This window comes from Emydura macquarii, unplaced genomic scaffold (assembly GCF_026122565.2).
Source record: "Emydura macquarii macquarii isolate MOO-44397 ecotype Brisbane River unplaced genomic scaffold, CSIRO-AGI_Emac_v2 contig_1062, whole genome shotgun sequence".
NCBI classification, from domain to species: Eukaryota; Metazoa; Chordata; order Testudines; family Chelidae; genus Emydura; species Emydura macquarii.
In genome coordinates, this window is record NW_027131199.1 from 1 (window position 1) to 23,401 (window position 23,401).

The 23,401-nt window shown below is 49.8% G+C and overlaps 2 protein-coding genes across 2 annotated transcripts; one reads left to right on the plus strand and one right to left on the minus strand.

Annotated features, from left to right (window-relative positions):
* Positions 1 to 7,442: 7,442 nt before the first annotated feature.
* LOC137151437 (chemerin-like receptor 1) lies at positions 7,443 to 13,466 on the minus strand. Its single transcript, XM_067545701.1, has 4 exons — positions 13,327 to 13,466; positions 10,377 to 11,010; positions 9,614 to 9,859; positions 7,443 to 7,517 (listed from the first exon to the last, which is right to left on the minus strand). Exons 1-4 carry the CDS (start codon positions 13,464 to 13,466, stop codon positions 7,443 to 7,445), a joined length of 1,095 nt encoding a protein of 364 aa, XP_067401802.1.
* On the plus strand, positions 13,465 to 22,514 carry LOC137151422 (interferon-gamma-inducible GTPase 10-like). Its single transcript, XM_067545688.1, has 4 exons — positions 13,465 to 13,538; positions 20,530 to 21,285; positions 21,788 to 21,848; positions 22,269 to 22,514. The coding sequence occupies exons 1-4, from the start codon at positions 13,465 to 13,467 to the stop codon at positions 22,512 to 22,514; spliced, it is 1,137 nt and encodes a 378-aa protein (XP_067401789.1).
* Positions 22,515 to 23,401: the final 887 nt, after the last annotated feature.

A 23,401-nucleotide genomic window follows, 5' to 3' on the forward strand; every position in this document is an offset into this window, starting at 1 on the left:
CTCTTTACCTTGTGTCTAGTAAATAAACTTGTGTTGTACCCTACTTTGCCAAGTCTGCTTATTGGTCTTCAGGGATCTAAGTATCTTACCAGAACATCCGTATACCTCTCCTATTGTGGTGGTCTGTAAAAAGAGTGGAAAAATCCAGATGTGTATCGACTACCATACCTTAAACGATGCAATGTAGTTGATCAGTATATCATGCCTCGAATCCAAGATACATTAGACTGTTTGCTGGGGAGACAGTGGTTCTCCGTATTGGATCTCTGGAGTGGATACTACCAGATCCCTCTGTGAGAGGAAGATAAAGAAAAGACAGACTTCATCTCTCCATTAGGCTTCTATCAGTTTGAATGCATGCCCCAAGGGATTTCAGTGGCACCTGCCACATTTCAACGTCTCATGGAGAGAGTTGTGGGAGACATGAACTTACTGCAAGTTTTAGTTTATCTGGATGACCTAATCGTGTTTGGAAGAACCTCGGAGGAGCACAAAGAAAGACTTCTAAAAGTGTTAGGCACCTTGGAGGCTTACGGACTGAAACTCTCAGTTGACAAATGCCAGTTTTGTAGAACATCAGTGAAGTATGTGGGTTACATCATATCCCAGGAGGGTGTGAGTACTGATCCGGATAAAATAGAAGCACTCCCTACGAGGCTGTGCCCAAGAAATGACAGAGAGCTCAAGACCTTTCTCAGATTTGGTGGCTATTATCGCAGGTTTGTGAAGAATTATGCTGCCATTTTAAAGCCTCTGAATGATCTTCCCAGGGGATACCCGTCCAGCAAAAACAAATCCAAGACTAAGAGTAATGGGAGCTCCTCAAGGCCTCCTGTGCTGAGATTCTCTGGCCTCTTAGAGCCCTTTGGATCTGGTCTTTGCTGACTCAGGCAAACCATTTATCCTACACACAGGTGCCAGTTTGGAGCCATCATATACCAGGAAGTTGAAGGCACACGAAAACCTGTGGCCTTTGCCAGCCAAGGGTTGTCGGATAGTGAAACCCGCTACCTGCTCACAAACTGGAATTCTTGGCTTTGAAATGGGGCATCAATGAGAAGTTTCGAGACTATTTGTATGGTCCTCAATTTCATGTATGGACAGACAACAGTCCGCTGACTTATGTGTTAACAAGTGCTAAGTGTCACGCTGGCTGGATTTGGGGGGAGAGGGACTTTTATTATATTATTTAACATCAATAAGTCAAAATCATAATAATTCATATGAGATATGCGTGTAAGGTACTGTTGGAAAGGCTGTAATGTGCTAAGTAAGATGATGATGTTTATGTTCACATGTTATGTGTGTAATGGAAGTGATGGATATGGTTGCTATATCTGTATTTCAAATTGTGTTGTGTCTGGGCGACACCCCAGACAAGATGGCTGCAGCACTAGCCTGCTTAATGGCCCATTAAGAAATTCACAGGTACAGGGGGCTCAGCGGGAGAAGCCAGGGATATACCTGATGAGTCACCAGGACTTACTCATGTGACCCTGCACTCCATCTTATTCCTGTAAAATTCCACCAGCAGCCTGGCAAAGGCCAAAGGACATAAAAGCAGCTGCACGACATCCATTTTGTCTTCAGTCGTCTTCAATCACCTACCTACCTCTGCATCAACGCATTTACAGCTGAACTGAAGCTGTGAAACAAAGGATTGAGACCCATCCAGGTACTGGATGTACACCAGAGGGACTATACAAGCCTGCAAACTCCACAGTTCTATTAGAAAATTGATATATATGGACTTTCAAATCAATTGTATTTGTCTGATTGCTTTAATCCTTTAACATTTCTCTTATAGTTTGTTTCTTTCTTTTTTATAATAAACCTTTAGTTTCAGTACTAAAGGATTGGCCGGCAGTGTGGGATTTTGGGTAAGATCCAAACTTGTATTGATCTGGTGCTGTGGCTGACCCTTTGGGGTCAGGAGAAACCTTTTTAGTAAAGAGCATAGAGTTTAAATAACTTGTCTCTTTACTGGCCCTAGTGGCTGATTGGGAGCCAGAGACTGAAATGCAGTAAAGGGGGCTGTGTGTACTGGTTTCTTGATAACTAGTGTGGGGAATCAGAAGCACTGTTCGTGGCAGGTTGGGAAGTCTGACTTCAGTGTAACCCACCAGTGCTAGGAGAATCTGCTCTCCTTTTGCAGCCTGCCCTGACCTTGGCATTTTCAGGTGGCTACCCTAGGCACGGATGGATCACACTAAGCTTGATGTTACCGGGCAGAGATGGGTGGCCACCTTGGCCAACTATGAGTTCAGCATTCAGTACCGATCAGGGAGAAGCAATGTGGATGCGGATGCGTTGTCCTGGCGCCCACAAGCATCAGACCTTTCTGTGATCCCTGTGGATGGAGTGAGAGCTATTTGCAGTGAGAATTGTCAAGAGCCAGAGCACCAGAAGAGCCCTCGTGGTTGTGTGGCAGAAACTCTAGGCCTGCCCCCTGAAAGTGTGCCACCTGCCTCAGTGAACTCTATTATGTTGGACCAATCCCCATTGCCCATGCTCAGTGCTGCCCACTGGCAAAAAGCCCAGCTGCAAGATGTTGACATTCGTAACACTCTATTTGCCAAAAGGGAGGGAGAAAACCCTGCCACAGTGATTCCAGCTACCCCTGAGTGCAGACTACTATTGAGAGAATGGGGCAAACTGAAACTGATTCAGGGGGTGCTGCACTGGGTCACCACAGACCCCTTGCAAAAGCAACGAGCACAACCAGTGCTACCAAACGAGTTCAGAGCCCTGGCCATGAGGGCCCTGCATGATGACTTTGGACATCTGGGAATGGAAAGAACCCAAGAGCTCATTCCTAGTAGGTTCTATTGGCTGCGGATGGCTGAGGATGTTTGCAAGAAATGTGAGACCTGCGCTCGGTGCGTTCAACAGGAAACCCTGCCCACTAGAGCATCGTATCTGAAGAATATCACCAGCAGCAAACCATTGGAGCTGGTATGCATCGACTTCTTGTCTTTGGAAGTGGACAGGAAGATATGGGAAACATCTTAGTGGTGATGGACCATTTTACACGTTATGCACAGGCCTACCCCACATGTGAGCAGAAGGCTACTACCATTGTTTGAGTGTTGTGGGGAAAATATTTTTCAGTGTATGATTCCTGGCTCTGATACACTCTGATCAGGGATGGGACTTTGAGAGTCACCTTCTGAAGGAAGTGCTGAGGAGGCCAGAGTTAAGAAGTTGAGGACAACACCTTACCATCCGCAAGGTGATCCTCAGCCAGAGCGGTTTAATCGAACTCTGTTGCTTATGCTGGGGACTTTACAGCCAGAGCAAAAGGCAACCTAGAGCCAGCATGTAGCGTTTTTGGTGCATGTCTACAATACCACAAAGAACGATGCTACAGGTGTCACCCCATATCTTTTTATGTTTGGGTGAGAACCAAGATTACCCATAGACTTGTGTTTCGGAGTACTAAGGATGGAAATAGCTATGAGACACTTCAGCAATATGTCTCATGACTAAAAAAAAAGCTGCAGGATGCATATCGCTTAGCCACAGCTGCTGCCCACAAGAACTCAGAATAAAACAAGGATTGATATGACGCTAGGGTGCGGTCGCAGGACCTCCAAAAAGGAGATAGCATCCTGCTACAAAACCTGGGTGTTTCTGGCAAACACAAGATAGCTGATGGATGGAAGGCAATACGTTACCTGGTGGTGGAAAACCTGGGAGATCTGCCAGATTGCAAGATTTGACCTGAGGCAGGGTCAGGACAAATGAAAATGGTACACAGGAATCTCTTACCAACTGTGGAAAAATTGGTAGGTGCCCCTGATGGACTGGACCCTGATGTGGGACTAGGGCGAAGCAGAGAGACTGGACCGAATCCACCACCCAACACATGCACTGGGTCCTCAGGGATTAACCCGCCCCTACTGAGTGTGTCTGAGAGTGAGTGTGAAGAAGAGGATACTCCAATACTGTGCTCCAGGATAGAGACCAGATCCTGGCTGTGGTCAGAGGAACCCAACGAGAGCTCCAATTCGTCAGCTCTAAACCCCATGGCAAACACGTTTAAGTCTGTTCCTGATGCACCCACACCAACAGCGGGACCAGGCTGGGAGAATGAGCTTGTCTCCGCTACACGCTCAGACCTTGTGGCAGAACAACAGACTGATGATGACACGGCTAGGCTGTTAGCCAGTGGGGACGTACAGGTGGGAGGTGTCTCTGGTGCCCTGGATCTGCCAGGATTGGATCAAGCGATGCAGGGGCCTTTGCCTGTAGCCGAAGGACCCTCCAAGGAACTCTGACCATCCCTACACCATTGGACCATTGGACTCTGACCATCCAAGCGCGTCATTACCACCAGTCACAGCACCCACAACGAAGGAGAGAGACTCAGGGACAGCTCAACGCTCCTGAGCTTTCACCCACAATGAACGAGGCACCTCCCTTCTTGACATTCATAGAACAAAAATAAAATTATACTGAATCCGGTTCTCTCTATCTAGTTCCCTCTGAGCTTCTCTTTCACTTCGGCATCTGAGCATTTTACAGATATTAAAGGACCAGATTCCCCCACTGGGGTAAATCAGCTGACTTGCCATTCACCGCAGCTGTTGTGAATTGGCTATCGCTCCATTGGCGTCAATGGGGACAGACCCCAGCTGGTGTGAATTGACTATTGTTCCTGTGGAGTCAATGGGGCCAGACTCCATTGAGTAAAATTTTCAGAAGCACCCGAGTGATTTAGGAGACTCGGTGCCAGTTCAAATGTGACGTGAGCACTCAGGAACCAAAGCCCTTTGTCCTCCTGGGAGTTTTTCAGTGTAACCCCAGGTGTGAATTTAAACCCCTAGGATTATCCTGGTGTGACTCCGGTGTGGACACCCTCATTCCAGCAAGAGCGTGACTTTTTTTCTGTTTAGTGTATGTCACTTGGGAAGAGGTTTAAGCTAAACTGAAAAACGTCTCTATTCTACCAGCATAAGAGCGTCCCTGGAGCAGGGGGTTATAGCGGCAGAAGCAGTAAATCTGCCCTTTGAAGTCAAGGCCTAAAAGTCTCATTAAAAGTCAGTCAGATCGAAAATCACCAACCACTTGGGAAAATCTCACCCTCTGAATCTGTTCAGCTGCATTTACTGCAATGCTGAGGCAGCTGGTTTGCTGTGTACGTTTTTCATGCTGACCAGTATCGTCCCATTGTTTCTTTGCACTTTCTTGGTCTATTTGTTGAATGTACCCATTGCTGAAAGTCTTATGTTTAGCTTGAAAGGGCTTTGGGGCAGGGCCCGTCTCTTTGTTACACCTTTGTACAGCGCCTAGCACAATGGGGCCCTGGCTTCTAAATGCTACCGTAATACAAGCAAATCACAGTAGTCATAATAATTTGCTAGATACCGAGTGTTCTCGCTGTGTCAGCTGACTGCTAGCGAATAGCGATTCTAGTCACATCGTCTGGTGATCATGTGATTCTTTATTGACTCATTCATTCCCTGCAGCAGATGATGTTTAATTTAATAACCCGTTAGATTCCACATCCAATAGCCGGCGCGTATCCACGTTTACCTTAATTCACTGATCTCTGTATTTGTTGCCTTCGGGTTTACAATCACTGTGCTTGTGGAAACAGATTTATGGTGAAATAAAGGTACATTTAACACACGTCTCTTCCTGCAGCTTTTTGGGCTCTCTCGCTTGAGATTTTGGTACCTCGCTGGTATCACAGCAGCACTATGCAATGGAAAGAGCCCAACATAACTGTCGCACACAGCTGGGAACGTGTGTCCCAGAACAAAGGAGCTGTCAGACACCTCACTGGCTTCCTTTTCCAGGTAGATTTCAGCTGCAGCTCCAGTTAGAGTCCCTGCTGGAATATTGGGTCCGTTCTGGTGTCCACACGTTCAAAAGGGATGTTGAAAAGTTGGAGAGGGGTCCAAAAAAAGTGCTACAAGGATAGTTCGTGGCACGGAAATCCTGCCTTACACAGAAAGACTGAACAAGCAGGATGGGTTTAGTGTATCCAAGAGAAGGTTAAGAGTTGGCTTGATCATGGTCTGTTAGCAGCTACGTGGGGAGATGATGGGTGATATCAGAGGACTGACTCTTTGACGGGGTTAGACAAAGACAAAGATCCAGTGGTTGGAAGCTGAAACTAGACAAATTCAACTAAAAATATTTCCCTACCTCTCCCATCAGTATTTGCCCGCTAGCAGCCCTAGGAACACGGCATGTCAGGGACTTTACCTCCCTCCCCCATACAACGGGAGTGTAACGGGGCATTGGCTGGGGAGAGAATGGGCTGGGGATGCCCCGATCCAGGGTTTTGTGCCTGGGTGAAAGCGGCCAGTGGGGGAGGGAAGCAGTGCTGGGAAGTGGGGTTTTAGGGAGCTGCCTGTTTGCAACCCGGACATGGTCAGGCTGCAGGCTTGGAAAGCTGAGGGTGCTGTGGAAATGTGGGTACAACCCTGCCATGGTGCGGGGGTCTGTATGTGGTTACGGGCCTCCAATGGGCTGTGTGCAGCCTCTGTATAATTAGACTTTTCACATGGTGGGGATTCTCTATCGTTAGAGCGGGGGGGGGCTGGGAGCCAGGAATCCTGGGCTCTATCCCGGGCTCTGGGAGGGAAGCGGGGTCTAGTGGGTTAGAGAAGGGTGTGGGAAGAGGCTGGGAGTCAGGACTCCTGGGTTCTTATCCTGGCTGGGGGAGGGAAGTGTGCTGAGCAGTGGGGGCGCAGGCTGAATGGGCCACACACACTGTGTTCCCTTTTCTCTCCTAAAGGCCCCACCTGCCCCCAACTGGGGGAGTGGCTCTTCAGCGGCGTATTTGCATTCGGGGGTAGTGAGCGGCTCTGCTTTCCACTGACCCTGTTCTCGGGACTCACACAGCATCCGGGCTCTGGGAGCACCATCCCTATAGCTCAGACAGATGTTAGCAGCCTGGTGCACAGCTGGATTCCCGCTCATGCCGTCTGTTTTCCAGGACGGTGCTATTTTTGGATTATCGCCGGGGGGTGGCTATTTATTTATTCATTCATTTGCGTCGATGTCACCCCTGGGACTGGAGCCGTGAGGGGGTCGGGAGCTCACTATCACCACCTGCTCTAGATGGGCAGGGAGCCCTCTGCCCCCATCTGTTGGTGAGCAGGGGAAATGGCTGAAGGTGGGTGAAGACTTGCGCAATGAACAAAGGGATCACCCTAAAACATTCGGTGAGGAGCGTGTCCTGCAGAGACTCAGGATGGACTGCGGGGAACACCTGCAAAAGGCAGGGATGAGCAACCCAGAGATTTTCCTTCTCTCCAACTGTGATTTCACGAAATACGATGCTCCTGGCCTGGTCGAGGCTTTGCAGAATGATCTCCCAAGTCTGCAGAGACTTGCGTTTCTGCTCAGTCTGCCAAACCTGTCTGCAGAAATCCTACAGGAGAAGAAAGCTGCTTGGTTCCATTGTAACTGCGGGAATCTCTTTTCTAGCCACCTTCTTCATGCTGCTGAACTTTCTGGATGAAGTGGTGGAAGATGCCGAAAGGGTTCGGACGGCCGGTCTGGAGGAAGAGGAGAAAAAGTGTAAATGATCAGCAGAGCTTGCTGTCAGCTGCTGTCCCTATGGTACCTGGTCTGCATGACCATCCAGCCATCACCTAAGCAGACTTTGGGCACCTTTTAAACAACACCTTTGATTTGAAGATCTGCAGCTGATGGCTGTCTGCTATCAGATTAATGAGGATGCTAGCGCACGCATTTCCCAGGAATGTTGACCGTGAGCAATCAAAAATCATGATTCAGGCCCCTCAAAATCATGTGATTTTCAAAAATGTGTGGGTTGTTCTTTCATTTCCCTCTTGTTTTGGGGGTTACTTGGGTCACTTTTTCCTGGTGGGCTAGAAACTTTTTCTTTAATGAAAGCTGAGCGTCTCCCATGATGACATGACTCCAGGAAGCTTTAAAGGGAAAGACCAGTAAATGCGACAGTCACAGGAGTCGGCAACACTCACATATCAGCTGTAACAATGTCGTGTTTTGCATCACGTGATCCGTGGAGCAATTTAATCATATTGTGATCTCAACAGCTTGTGTCAGGAGTTCGGCAACCCAGCATATTGCGACAAGTTGGATACAGGAGCTAAATGCTCTATAATCTATAGCTAGTGCCACTGCATTTCTACTATTTCAGGAATTACTGCGCTTGTTGCTTTATCATTGCTGCTCTTGCAGATATAGTAATAAATTCATGTATAAGTTGATTAAGCCTCTGTGTAGATCATGACGGCAATGGTCAGATAGAGAAACCGAGTGGCAGTGAGTCTCGCGGGTTAACCCCGCCAATTCCCAGTGGCAGGGAATCCCGCAAGTTAACCTCACCGATTCCCAGTGGCAGGGAGTCCCGCGGGTTAACCCCTCTGATTCCCAGTGGCAGGGAGTGCTGTTGGTTAACACTGCTAATCCCCAGCACCATAACAAAACTCTTTAGTATCACTTTAAACACAAGATTTCAGTGAGGTTGCTGCTCACGGGCTCCAAGTTATGCAAGCCTGTAACCCTTCTGCCAGTCCGAGTCGGCAGCAACAAGGCGTGGGTTCAATATCTAGGGCAGTGGTTCCCAGCCTGTGGCCCGAGGTCCAAAAGTGTCCTACTGGGGCTTTCAAAGTGGCCCATGGCTCCCCTCCTGCTGGCTATAGCAGGGAGCAGGGCAAAGCGCTCTGCCTGGGTCCATAGGCACTGGGTCCCTGCTGGAGCCAAGGGAGGGGAGCACTGATCTCCCATCCCCCCGGCTGCATAAGGGAGCAACAGCCTTGGGACCCATGTGGAGTGCACGGGGCTACATCATGCATGTGGTTTCCTTGCTGCAGCCAGGGACAGTCCTGTCTGGCTGCCTTGGGGGGCGGAGTGGGGGGCACTGGTGGAGAGTGGTGGCCCTTCAGGGTTGTAAAAATGATATCTGTGGCCCTCGAGCCAAAAAGGTTGGGAACCCCTGATCTAGGGGTTCCTTTCAACAATACAACACAAAACCGGCTCGAGCCCCCACCCGGTCACTTGGGCAATCACACCCCACCCCTGGGCACCCCATAGGGCAATACTTCCCTCCCGCTAGCACAGAGTCTGGGTGTAGAAAGAAAAACCATTTAATAAACGGGACTAACTCAGCACTGGTTTGGGAAAACAGCGCAAGCAGGATTCATAAGCACAAAACCCCCTGAACAAAACCCCCCACCCACCCCAGAGTACACTGGGCAGCGTCCTTTGCCTCCCCCTTCTCGCTTCCACACCCCCCAGCTGTTGTCACTGGTCAGAGCTGACCTGGAACCCAGAGCTGCCTCTGCGTGTGTTCACTCACCTGTCACGGGGGCTGGGGGGAGGGGGGCACTGTACTTGTCCTGCAGACCATCCCTGCTGCCGCCTCCCCAGCTACCCTGCGCTCTGCAGCCTCTCAAGGTTTCTGTTAGAAATAACCACACAGGTTGTGCCGGGGGTGGACTGGGGAGATGGAACCCTTTATTGCCTGCTCCGTCCACCTCGCCACCACGAGTGAGCAACGAGCGGTTCCTCAGTCCAGCAAACAAAGCAGCCCCTCCCTCCCCCCCCCCCCCCCGAGCGCAGCCAGCAGCAGCACTTGCAAAGAGGTCGTCAGTCTCCTCCGCACCGGCACCGATAGACACGGCAGCAGCAGCAGCAGCAGGCTCCCAAGTGACAGCAGCAGCAGCCAGCCCGGGAAGGCCTCGTCACCGATGCTGGTGCTGGTGGTGGCCGCAGCAGCAGCGGTGGCGGTGGAGGGGCCACTCACCCACTCCCCCTGGCTGGCCGGGAGGGGGCAGGCCGGCAGGGCCCCCAAACACAAGCAGCAGTAGCCACAGGAGCTCCACTGGCCAGCAGTGTCCTGCACAGCAGGCTGAGGAGAGTGAGCGGAGGGAGGGATGTAGCCTCAGAACGCTCAGCGTCCTGTTCCCTGTCGGTTAGCCAGGGTCACTAGAGGGCAATTGGGAGCAGCTGAGACCAGTTCAGGACCAGCCTGGTGCCTGATAAAAACCCTCTGCTGCAGAGAGACCGGGCGTGAGCTGGAGGCGTAGGAGTGCCCTGCCGTGCCGTGCAGTGCCGTGCCGTGCCATGCCATGCCATGCCGTGCCGTGCCATGCTGTGTGGAGGAGCAGACTGGGGTGCAGAGTTCTGTGAAGGAGCAGACAGGAAGAAGCCAGAAGGACAGAAGGAGCGGGGGGGGGGGAAATTAGCCCAGGGGAAGAGAGTGCAGTTGGGAACACGGTGCCAGCAGCACATAGCCGCTTCTCATAGGACCCCTGGGCCTGGACCTGGAGGAGCGGGTGGGCCCAGGTCTCTACCCCCCTCCTTGGGGAAGACGGGGTGACCGGAGACGCCCTGGCCCCTATGAGAGGCAAGAGCGTGAGACCCACTAGGGTGGAGCCAGCCATTTTCCACACCAAGCAGAGGCTAATCAAGGCTAATGGAGCCAGAAACCCAACCAGGAACCGGGTACCAACGTTGGCAGCTTCTCCTCTCTCTCTCAGGAAGAGGCTCTGGTCAGAGCAGAGGCCATGGTAGTGCCAGCTGGCCATGACAGCCAGAATCCAGATACCCAGTGCGATCAGGGAGGCCAGATGGACTGTGCGGTGGTTCTGGACCCACACGGGGAAAACCGTGGAAATGCAGCGGTCAGTGCTCATGGCCGTGAGGTGAAAGCTGCTGGAGAACGTGCTAAGGGCGGTGACAATGTTGGTTATCTTGCACAGGACACTTCTCAAATACCAGTGGAAGCCCATGGCCAGCTGGGCCACCATGATGGGCAGGAAGATGGCAAAAATAAAAGCAGCAATGGCCATGTTCAGGTGCCATGTGGCATTGACAGTCTTCTTCTTCCACCAACCGGTGATTAAGATGGTTAATCCATTCCCCATCACACCGAGAAGGAAGCCCGGGGCACAGAGCATCATGGGAGCTAGGTTCATTGTCTCCAAAAGTGCTACGCCAGGAAGATGGGCAGCTTCTTCATTGGCCGTCACCTGATGATAAGTGCAGGCAGTTCTGGGACTGAGTAAACAAAGAAGGAACAAATGTGAAGTCTTTATAACAGAGAGAGAGAGACAGGACAGAACAGGATCATGAAGATGGATGCAGACATCAGTGGAGCTGTAGCACTACTAGGTGCTCCACAGGTCAGAGGAGGTCTCAGCACAGCAGCTTTCGTAATGCAAAAGAAAAAAGAAAGCAAATGAGGCTGTCAGAAAATTGGTGGGGGAACCAAAATGATTTTTCTCCTGTCTTTTTTCTACTTTTCATCTTCCCTAGTGGCCACAAAGAATCCTGAAGCAGAAAGTCAAAACTCAAAGCTCTTTGGCATTTTAAAAACAGAAACAAAATGAAATTGCAGTTTGAAAGGAAGAGAAAATGTTTCATTGCCGCTAGAATTAGTGAAAAAACAAAAAAAGGCATTGAAGTGAACATTTTTTGTGAAATCTCCAAAATCCAAACAGGAAGCAAGATTCATTCTGCTTTCAAGAAAAACTAACATTGCAGTTTGAGACCAAATAAAAAATTTTGTTTCCCTTTGAATTTTATCTTTGAAAAATGCCATTGGAATTGAATGATTTTTGAGAAACACTTTGACTTTGACAAGATTGTATTTTCCAATGGAAAATATTTTCAGGCAAAAACTGTTGATCAGTTCTCGAGCTAAGGCCACTCTGTAGACAACAACAGAAAAAGAGATTGCAAATACAATGTTATGGCAAAAGATAATGTTTCAAAGAGATGGTTAAGGGTGAGTTTATTCCAGTCTGTAAGTACCCACTTAGCTTCCTAGAAAAACAAGGTCTAAAGGCTGGAAGTTTAAAGCTAGACAATTTCAAACTAGAAATAAGGTGCAATTTTTTATCAGTGAAAGGAATTAACCAATGGGGCAATGTATCGAGGGGTGTGATGGATTCTACATCAATGGTGATTTTTAAATCAAGTGGGATGTGTTTTCTAAAAGATCTGCTCTAGTTCAAAAAGGAATTATTTGGGGAAAGTTCTCTGGCCCATGTTAAACAGGAGTGTCAGACTAGGTGAGTGGTTCTCATTCTTTCCAGACAACTGTGCCCCTTTCAGGCGTCTGATTTGTCTTGCGTAACCTGTTTCACCTCACTTAAAAACTACTTGCTTACACATTAGACTCAAAAATACAGAAGTGTCACAGTGCGCTGTTACTAAACAATGGCTGACTTTTTCAGTTTGTCTGTGTGAAATTATAGTTTGTACGGACTTCGCTGATGCTTTTTGTGTAGGCTGTTGCAAAACCAGGCAAATATCTAGATTAGTTGATATACCCCCTGAAAGACCTCTGCGTAGCCCCAGAAGTACGTACTCCTGCTCGAGAACCACTAGACTAGATGATCTCAGTGGTTCCTTTCAGGCATGTGAATCACTCATGGGACTTCAAATGCAGAAGCACACTTTTGTCTCAGTGGGCAGGCAAACTTTGTAAGGTGCTTTCATGGTGCAGAATTACATGGTGCGTAATTACTGGAGCTGGACACAACATTTCGGAGTCAGTCCTGAAGATTTAAGCACCTAAACAGGCAAATGCAGGATTTTTTTACAGCATCGGAGACTCCTGTTCCGAAGTCCTGAACTCCTGACCCCACCAGGCTCCTCAGTCGTTCACCCAAATGTAATTTGACAGATTCTGTTTCTGTTTCCTTTCTGGTCCCTCTTTTAGAAAAGCCAGAGCCTGAATCTACTTTAAAACTGAGACTTTCATTGTTTGCATCTGTGATGGGCTGTACATCCCTTCTGAGAAACCAAAAGTTAAGGGCTCATTCTGGGCCAGGCCAGCATCACCCCGACACACCTGCAGCAAATGCTCCATCTGGTGCAGCACTTAAAAGCAGCTCATTTTGGCAGCAGAGCTGGAAGGAAACTGGCCTGCAGCCCACAGCTACAGCAGGGTTGAAGCAGACCCTGAGTCTGGCACCACTGCCCCCAAGAAGGGCCTTCCCTGGGGGAAGAGAGCTCCCAACCCCAGGACAAGCAGGAGAAGGGGGATATCTTCCCTCCTCCTTCCCCCGCCTGTGAGTCCTGGACATTTAGAATCCTCTCCCCACAGCCCCCTGCCAGCCACAGACGACAGCATCACACAGGATTCCAGCCAACCTAGGTGATAGCTCTGGCAGGGAAGCAGGTTAGAGTGGCGGGGGGCCGGGTGCCAGGATTGCTGGTTTCTATCCCCGGCTCTGGGAAGGGAGAGGTGGCAGTAGCCTGATCATAATGGAGGCAATTCTGTGTCTGTCCCAATGCTGTCCTGCTTCTGGCTGGGAGGACGGTCTGGGCCCCAGCCTCGCTGAACACCCCCTGGAAGGCTGTGACCATGGAGAGCCACAGCATGTCTTTGCAGCCCAGCCCATGAGAGCCGGCAGGGTGGGGTTGAGGGAACGGTTGAGGTAGACCAAGGGGAGCCCGACGTCATGGAGCGCCTGTGTCACTGGAGTCACCCTCTTTGCCGCCATGGCTAGCAGGGTGGCGAGGTGTCAGGGGAACCAGCGGAGGAAGAAGGCCATCACCACGGCCACCATGATCTTGTAGGATCTGCTGGATAAGGCCAGCTGGTTCCTCTCAATTTGGCCGCCATGACCCCATAGCAGGTCAGGATGATGGCGAATGGCACCAGGAACCTGGTGCCAAGCAGGAATCCCAGACCAAAAAGGACTGCAAAGAGAACTCTCCACTCATCCTGGACTCCAGCCACTTCTCCGTGACAGTAGTAGGGATTCCTGAAGAACGGGCGCCAGGTGCTGTTCACATACAGAAAGCCCAAGGGTGCTGGAAGGACGTGGTGTCCTCCATCCTACAACATCCATACCCAGATCCACCATTGTTGTTGGCACTGGTGGGGCGCGGAAGCAGGGGTTAGCAGAGCTGGGCAGAAAACTTTTTTCCCATGCGACAAATGTTTGAGATTTTTGAAAAATGTTCGCATCCCAAATTGGAGCCAAATCTTGAAATTTCGGCATTTTCATGAACCAGAAACTTGGCGGGGGGAAACTGGTTCAAAAAAATCTTAGATTCCAAGTTCAGCAGGAACCATCGTTACCATCTAGTCTGACCTATATGACGCAGGCTAGAGAACATCCCCAAATTAATTCTGTTAGAAATAACCAACAGCTTGTCCCGGGGGTGGATTGGGGAGACAGAACCCTTTATTGCCTGCTCGTTCCACCTCGACGCCGCGAGTGAGTGACAAGGGGGTTACTTTACAATTCTTTTATCCATAACAGTCTGTAAATGTATACATTTCCAGCAATGCCCCATAGACCCTGATTTGGTTACACTGACACCTACAAAATGAATATTAATAACTACATGATGAATACAAATATACCCGCCCCTGTTTGTTGTTTGCAGGATTACCATACAGAAGGCAGGCTCAACACCTATTAATTTTACACTAACATTCTTTGAAGTAAAGGCCTGCCAGGGGGAGAAGGAGATAACATTTTCTCCCACCAAAAAGCCTTGCACAGGAATGGCGATAGACTCATCCCCTGCGCAGACGGCCAGGAAGGGAGGAGAAGAAGAGAGAGAACAGACTCTAACTAGAATTCACACTTGTTGTTTTTGCTGTATACAAACTAACACGGCTACCCCTCTGAAAAGTCCCCACTGATTCCCATGGTCTTCTGACAAACCCTGTCCCCCGCCCACACACACACGTCTTAGGTAAGTGAGATCCAGGTCTCTACCGGTAATGCACACAGAGAGGAACTGGGGAGCAGGGAGCAGAGACCTGGGAATGAAATGCATGTCTACCACTTCATGTACAAGTCCACAGTCTCTGAAGCTCTCAGGAGCACATGGTAAGTGATTTTCCCCCAGGGAGGGCCTTGCTCAGCTTTTTAGGGTTTTAATTTTACTTTTCATACAATCCCAAATTCTCGGTTGACACTGAGGCCTCTCTAGGCTGCTCCATCAGTTTAATCAATCCTTAGCAACTAAGAGGAAGATGTGACATTCCCCCCTGCAATCTGGACTGGTGTGTAGCTGTGTCACCCCAATTCTTCAGTCCTGGGCCCAACTTACCCCGCTTTGCTGTGGAAACCACCCACTCCTGCGTTGGCCCACACCCAACCTCCTGTGTGTAATCGGTCCTGACCATTGAAGGAGCGCTTCTGGCCAGCTGTTCACGGGATAGAGCCCCAGCAAACACCCCCAGTGCCAGAGGAAGCCCTGGGAACTGCTGTCTTGCAGGATTCAGTGCTCTACACTGCAAGCTCATTTACATTGTCCGTCAATTTATCAAAGAAATGGCTGTGCACCAGCTCTGTCACACTAAGTGAGGTCTCTGCACACACTCAGTTCACATGCACTGTTTTAGATAAGCCAAACAAATAAGTTGATTGACTTCAGCAAGATTTTAAGTGACTCTAAGTCAGACTAATAGGAATCAAAAGATTAATAATGAGTCGAGGAGTTAATCACAAATAATGCAAGGTAACTGGTATACTAAACTAAGATTAATAATCCAGTCTCTTTCCTTCTATGACGTTAATTTACCACACAGGCTGGCTGCGATGAATCTTGCAACCAGCACCCCCCAGTCCCCTTCCCCCATGGGTATATTCTCAGTCATTGGTGTTGCTTAGAAGATGGATTCCAGGCAAGACCCTGAGACAAAGATGTCTCTTTCTTTTAACAAGTTTCCTTGACAGCCCCTGGGTTCAGGTGATTGTCCATGTTCAGCAATGGGCATGATTTTTCCCTCTTGAACCAAAGTGCTCAAAGGTGCTTAGGCCAGTCCATTGTTCCTGTATGCATGCCTCTGTGGGGCGTGAGACCACAGCTCTGTGTTTGTCTGCATCTATTCTAACCATGTCAGACACACATTCGGGGATATGACATAGCAGAGTTTCCTATCTGCACATCTGTGACATTGCAGGAAACATGCTACCATGACAATAACGTTCAGTATGTCATGAGCATTCCAAAAACATCTTCCATGGAATATTTTGCATCAGACAATAGACAGTTACACCGTAAGGGTGAACGTGAACGATAGACAAATCACACCACAAGGGTGTACATGGGGTACAGCATGTCACAGAAGGATGGCCCAGACATTAGGACAATCGAGAGAGAGACAGAGAGGTTCAATTCTTGATATGACACAGCCTCCCTGAGTGACCTTGGGCAAGTCACTTAGTCTCTCTTTGCCTCAATTCACCATCTGCGATCTGGAGAGCATAACCTTTTCTTTCTATTTGCTGCTTTGCACAATGGGGGTCCAGATCTTGGTCAAGCTCTCGGCAGTGCCTGGCACAAAGAGACACCGATCTCCATAAGTGGGGTCTGTGCAGCTCTGGACTTCGTCAGGTGGAAATCTGCAAGAGAAGCTTGTTGCTTTCACTTCCATTCTGATCTAGACAGGAAGCTGCAGAGACAGAAAGGAGAGCGAAAACCAACATCCTGTTCATTTGCTTTACTCCTCCGTGGAGATCAGACTAACAGAGGCATTTAGGACTGGAAGATCGGAAGGTAAGACAATCTCCTCTGGCTTGTGTCTTTTAAAATTATTCTCTTGCTATATTTCATCAAGTGCTGTTATTTCCTTAAAAGCTGCTGGCATGTTTAAAATGGCTGTCCCGTGTGAACCCACATAATGGGTTTATCACCTGCTTTCACCAAAGGCCTCACTTGATGCACTTTTATAGTACAGTATTTTTGTATACTATCAGCTGAGACAAATGCTTATTATTTCAGGTCTGGACCCCCTGTTCTTCCCCTAGTGTCTCTGGACCCTGATAATCTGGCATCCTCAGGGCCACACGGTGCTTTCAGGCTGCTGTTTGGCTTCCTTGCTATGCCCGGGAATCTCTCCGACAGTTGTCTGAGGCTGGGCTCCAGCTAGTCTTTTTCACACACACAAAGCAATACCCAGTGGAACCCTCCACCTACATGATGCTGGTTTCTGGGCAGACTCTGCTATACCTTATTTTAGGACTGGCCCCTTTGCTGTCTCTTACAGCTAACTTAAAATAAAGGCTGCATTCACACCCATCAGCTTCAAGAAGGTTTTAACTCAACCCATACCAAGGTCTGACCCAGCTCATAACAATGCCCTTCCTGTAAAGTCCTGCAGAATGGAATACAGGCTGGCACAGTCTCTGGGGGTTATTGAGCCATCCTATAGCATTTGACAGGGAATTGTCAAATTGTTCCTACGCAACCTTTTCACAAAGCTGGTGAGGGTAGGAGTTGGACTCACTGGAAATGGGTTGTGCCCGGGATCAATGGCCGCACCGTGTCGTCTTGAGCCACCCAGTTACTGTGACCCCAGGTTGCCTGCACACACACCTCCATCACTTCACAGAATCATAGAACCACAGTGGTAGAAGGGGCGCAAGGATCATCTCGTCTGACCCGCAGGTCCTGGGGCTGCTGCCAAGGAAATCTACCTTGTCAGCCTCACCCCAGCTGTTATGTTATATGCTTGGAAAGTACTTGTATTCAGCGAGAAATCAGCACAGAACAGAGAGACGCAAACCCATGAAAGTCTTTATTGAACCACATTGAAAACCAGCCAGGACTGGCTGAGTTATCCCCTAATAGTCTAACTTTGTTGCTATGGCAACAAGCTAAACTCTAAGCAACCTAGGCAATAAGGAAGACTCAAAATACACAACACCAGCCATTTATTGGGCAGCTCACACAGAAAGGCTGATTCAGCCGGCCCAGCCCTGGCCATCCCCAGTGCAAGCTCCGGGCATGGAGATGGGCTGCCACATCCCTCCACCTGCACAGCCCGGACGATTTCTGCTCTCGGAGCTCAGGGGAACATTTGGATTGTCCCACCCCCAAGTAGCCCTCGTGCCTATGGTGCCTGCCCCTGTGAGCATCCCACCCTTGACACCAGTGTCGTTACGGTTCTTGCTCAGTACATCAACCCCTGGGGTGCCCGTCCTGTGCCAGGCGTAGTGCGACTGGGACACAAGCACCGTGGTGCTTTTGTAGCTAGGCCTTGTCAACGCGAGCCCTGCTGGCTGCCAATAACCGCTCAGACACACGGCCGAGGGAACGTTTGACCAGGGCTGACAGACAGGGAAAGGCAGCAGATAGCCCAGGTGCAGGGGGTTAAACAGTGACCGTTCAGAGTGGGCAGTAGCGGTTGTGGTTCCTGTCTGGGTCCCTGGGGCCGTCCAGGCTCAGTGCCTGTGGCGCCCCCTGCACTCCAGTCCCTCTCCCCGCACACAGAAGATGCAGGTTTGCAGGCCAGGCTCAGTCCGTGTCTCTCACTGGGGCCCCTCTGGCCTGGCTTCCTGCCCAGCCGCTGCTGCTCCCGCTCACACCAGCCCCGGCTGCCATGTCCGGCACAGGTGGCCTGTTCCACAGGCAGCTCTGGGCACGGCTCCTGGGGCTTCTCTGCAGCTCAATGCAGCCCTGCGGCTCCCACTGCCCAGCAGAGCCCGGCCACCCCAGCGCCGCCTGGGGGCATCGGGGCCAGCCCTGACTGCCAAGGGAGAGCCCCCAGCCTGCCCCTGCAGCACAGCGCCACCTAGCATCGCACAGAGGCTGAAATGAAGCTTTTTCCTTTGGGCATTAAAAAAACTTAGCTGGGTAAAGGGGAGAGAGCGTCAGCCCCATGGGAAATACAGGACGTGTATGACAATAATACCTGGCTTCTACGGCAGGAGATCTAAAGCACTTCTCATTATCCCCAGAAGTCTAGGAAAGCTCCCCACAATAGCGGGACCATCCCCCGCTTACATAAAGTGTCTGAGTGAGACGCTGAGTGAGCTAATATCTTTCATTGGACCAACTTTTGCTGGGGAGAGATACAAGCTTTCAAGCTGCTGTTGTTGGCAGCCAGGTTAAACAGCTCCACGTGCCGCATCCCCACCTGTGTTTCTGTCCAGGAGTGAAGGGCTGTCTGAATTTTGTTTGCAGTTCGGTGGCTCAGAGAAATGTGGGAAATGTGCAGCTCAGCCTGTTGGTTTTGGTTTCCGCAAACACACAATCCAAAGCAGCTGCTGAGACTGTCACAAAGCTCCCTGTGTTGCCAGCACCTTGCAAACTCAATCACACCTGTGCGAAACGGGTATAAAACCCAACTGAGGCAGAATAGCAGCAATCTAGATCTATTTTCCACTGGTGTAAATGACAACACGGCGTGGAGACTCAGCCTAGTGCCTGATCTCAGCATTTCACCAAAAGTGGGAGAGAGCTTGGAAGGGGAACAATTTCCCACGTTTCTCCTTGTGCAGCAGGCAGGGCTTGTGGGGAAAGAGTTCATGGTTTCAGGTGTCTCCTCTGCTCGGAAGGGGGCTGCAGAAGGGGTTACCAGGCTGCCCTGGGAAGAAGAGAAGAGGACTTGCAATTGCTGAGGATGGAATGATTCTCTCCACCGCTGTGGGTAGAGAACAAGGAAAATAACAGAAAACCTGACCAGGTTAATCTAGGATTTTTTCCCAGCAGGGGAGGGACCAAATCCTGTTCCACCCCAGGCTACAAGAAATCTCTCTGCTTAGCCCAAACCCGTGCCTCACTAAACCAGGGTACCTTTCATCATTAGAACAAAATCCGTTTCTTCTCTTTGTTTCACCCCTGAAGTAACGTCCTGGGGAGTTTTCACACTAACAGCTGATATTGTTCCAGCAGCAAATATTGATTCCCCCGACCCGCCAGGTGCTGCAGGACCAGAAAGGACAGTGCATCAGCTCAGGCTCTGTATGGTATGTCCCTAGATTGGCTGCACCATGATGCTGCCAGAGGAGAGATCCAATCCTGCCATGCCAGAACAGCTAAGCAAGTTAAGGCGGTGGGGCTGCACCTGGGGCTATACAGATCAGAGAGGATATGCCCACAGTGCATTGTGAACCTGGGTCTGTGGGACCTGAGCTCGTGGACGCGGTGCTAAGGCAGCAGTTAAGCCCTGTTCTTATGAAGCAAAGTGTGCAGAAATCAGAAATCACAGAAAGTGGCAAGAACAGAGCTGGTATTGCAAAAATACAGATTCCTAAAGAAATGCTAGGCACAGAACACACAAGCACATGCCAGAACTCCTGAAACCAGGAATGGGACAAGCTCATTCCTGAAAAAGTAACAAGGACACACTGCCCCCTCCAAAATCAAAACAACAGTGTAATAAAAATGTTTTAATCAAACCATTCTGTACAAAGCCAAGGGTGGTCTTCTTGCCATTTCAAAGGGTGGCAACCACACACGTCAGAGAGGCAATATAAAACGTGTTTGTATCAGTGTAGTTAAAAAAGTCTCAAAGGGAGTGTCTTTGTCTGGTCGAGTGAGGAACAGAAAGTCCTGCCATTTACTGAGCCAGTCCATTGTCACAAGCATACATGTGTTAAGTGTACTTGTAAAATGTATAGGGTGCTCTTTATCGCGCCTTGTTGGCAATAAACCTGGTCTGGTGCCATCATTACTAAAACGGATCTCTAGTCTTATAAAGTATCCAATCGTGGTTTGCTGTGTCTGGGATTTTTATATAATTGTCTTCAGTTTATAAAGTGCTGGTGTAACCTGTGTGGGAACAAGACTAACCTTACCCATTTCTTTTCCCAGGAAGATGGATGATTTCACTTCGATCTCTGATGACCTAGATGCAGAAGATAGGAATACTCTTCTTGCTATGTCTGTGGCACAAACTAAACAAATAGAGGCTTCTATCAAAGCAGGAAAGTTCTTAGAAGCCGCTTCTGGGGTGCAGAAGTTGACTGATTTGTCAGACATTGAGTTCAGTATCGCCATCGCAGGAGAGTCGGGATCTGGAAAATCATCTTTTATCAATGCCATCCGGGGCCTGGGAGAAGAAGACAAAGATGCTGCTGAGACAGGTGTGATGGAAGTGACCAAAGAACCAGCACAATATTGGCATCCTACGTATCCTATGGTGCTCTTCTGGGACCTCCCAGGAATCGATACCCCAGATTTTCAGCCAAACACTTATCTGAAGGAGGTGAACTTCAGACACTATGATGTCTTCATCATCATTGCTTCAGAGCGGTTCAGAGCCAACCATATCAAACTGGCCCAGGAGCTCCAGAGGATGGGGAAGAAGTTTTACTTCGTGCGCTCCAAGGTGGACTTGGACCTGTACAATGAGAAACACAAAAAGAGCTTCAATGAGGAAAGAATCTTGGAGAAAATTAGAAACAACTGTGTCAGCAACCTGTCCAGAGCAGGGATGAGCTCCCCGCAGGTTTTCCTTGTGTCAAGTAGGGAATTTCAGAAATACGATTCTCCCAAACTGCAGAAAACTTTGCTAAAGGAACTCTATAGCCACAAGATCAGAGCCACTGAAGCACCCAGGGACAGAGGGTAAGTAGCCCCCTTTTGGTCTGTTCCTTGTTCAGTTCTTTAGTGGGTGTTATACATTTATGCATTGTTTTAAAATAAAAGCAAGTGGGGAAAAAATCAAATATAAAGACCCTGTCCCATATCGTCTGGGGGCCAAATCGTGGAACCCTAAGGCAGGTAGAATTCCCGTTGGCTTTTGAATGCAGCACAACTGAGCACCATTCTCCTTACACAGGCCATCTAATAAACCTTCTGAAATAACTCCCAGTTTTCATTCACATCCCAGACTCCTCGTCCATGGCAGGCTTTGGTTTCTAGATCACGTCACTGCTCTGCAAATGTCCTGACTAGGGACCTGTACTGGAAACGCCTCTGAAGATGCTTGTGCACTTGTAGAATGAGCCGATAGGATAGAACACCCTGCAGTTTGTGACACGTGCAGACACATGATGTGATCCACGAGGACATTCTCTGAGTTGAGATGGGGAGGACCTTTCCCTGCAAGTGGCTCTGAATGTTGCAGATTCAGCAGCCGGGTCCATGGCCTCCACAGTGTTCCTGGCTCCAATACTCAGGCCTCCCACGTGAGGTTCAGCAGAGCCTCCGGGACTTTCACTTTAAGGGCACTTCACTCTTCTCAGAGCAGACAGATGCCAAGCTCCATGGCCCCAAGGATTTCAGGGCTACTCTGACATCCCTGGGCTTATACACCTCAGTGACTTCGAGAAAGCATTATAGGCCCCAGAAATCCTCCCGCTTTTTCCCTCTGCCGGCCCAGCGGGACTCTCAGAAGAAAAGGAGCACTTGGGGACGCCATACCAGTAACGAAGACTTTGGACCCAGCTTACCCTTTGGTTGGTGACCATTTGTCCCACATCCTCCCGGCACGGTCCCATATTACTATGGACTGTTGGGTTCTGAGCACGGTAGAAGTGGGAAATACCCTCCAATTCAGTTCTAACGCCCACCACCACCACCACCATCATTCCCCATTCCTCTTCAAGGACCTCTCTCACAAGCAACTTCTGGCTCAGGAGGTGCAGTCACTCCCATGGGTGGGAGCCATGGAAAAGGTCCCACAGAATTTAAGGAATATGGAGTTCTACCCCCGTTATTTCCTAATCCTGAAAGCCGAGGGAGGTCTCAGATCTATCCTCGACCTGAGCCAGCTCAACAGCTGCCTCAAGAAACTCAAGTTTTGCATGTTCTCCTTGTCTTCCATCATCATCTTCCTGGATCCAGGGGAGTGATATGCTGCCCTCGATTTGAGAGACGCCTATTTTCACATTTCGATTTTTATGGGGCACAGAAGATTCTTCAGATTCATTGTGAGTCACGTGCACTGCCAATTGCCGGTTCTCACATTCGGCCTGTTGGCTGCCCCGCAAGTGTTTACAAAGTGCATGGGGGTTGTAGTGACTTTCTTGAGGAGGCCGGGGGTGCAGGAGTACCTTTACCTCGACAACTGGCTGGTCAGAGTCCAGACCAGGGCTCAAACGGAATCCATAATCTATCTCATCCGGTCGACCTTCCGGGACTTGGGCCTACTTATAAATACGCAGAAATCCACCCTTACCCCAGTGCAGAGGATAGGGTTTATCTGAGCGGGCTCGACTCTGTCCAAGCCAGAGCCTTTCTCCCAGAAGGGCGTTTTCAGCTCCTCAAGGCTCAACCACTGACGACAGCCCAGAGTTGCCTGAGGCTTTTGGATCATATGGCCACATGTACTTATGTAGAGCAGTAGACAAGACTATGCCTCACACCTCTCCACGCATGGCTGGCCTCGGTGTGCTCGCCGAACCGCCATCATCTGGACATGATCCTTTTGATTCCTTCCCCAGGTCTCGCCTCCCTCAATTGGTGGCAGGACCTGCGGGCAGTGTGTGGGGACATGCCGTTCTCAGGGCCCAGCGCAGGTCATTCTCATAGGTCCGATGTGGCCCCACCACCAGTGGTCCGCCACTCTGTTGGACCTCCCAGTGGCGTCACCGATCCCACTGTGTCTTCATCCAGACCTGAGCTCTCAGGACCATTGTCGTCCGCTCCACCTGAACCTCAGGTCCCTCCACCTGACAGCCGGGAAGCTCCATGGCTAATCTCTGCAGAACCAGCCTGCTCAGAGCAGGTCCGTGAGTTC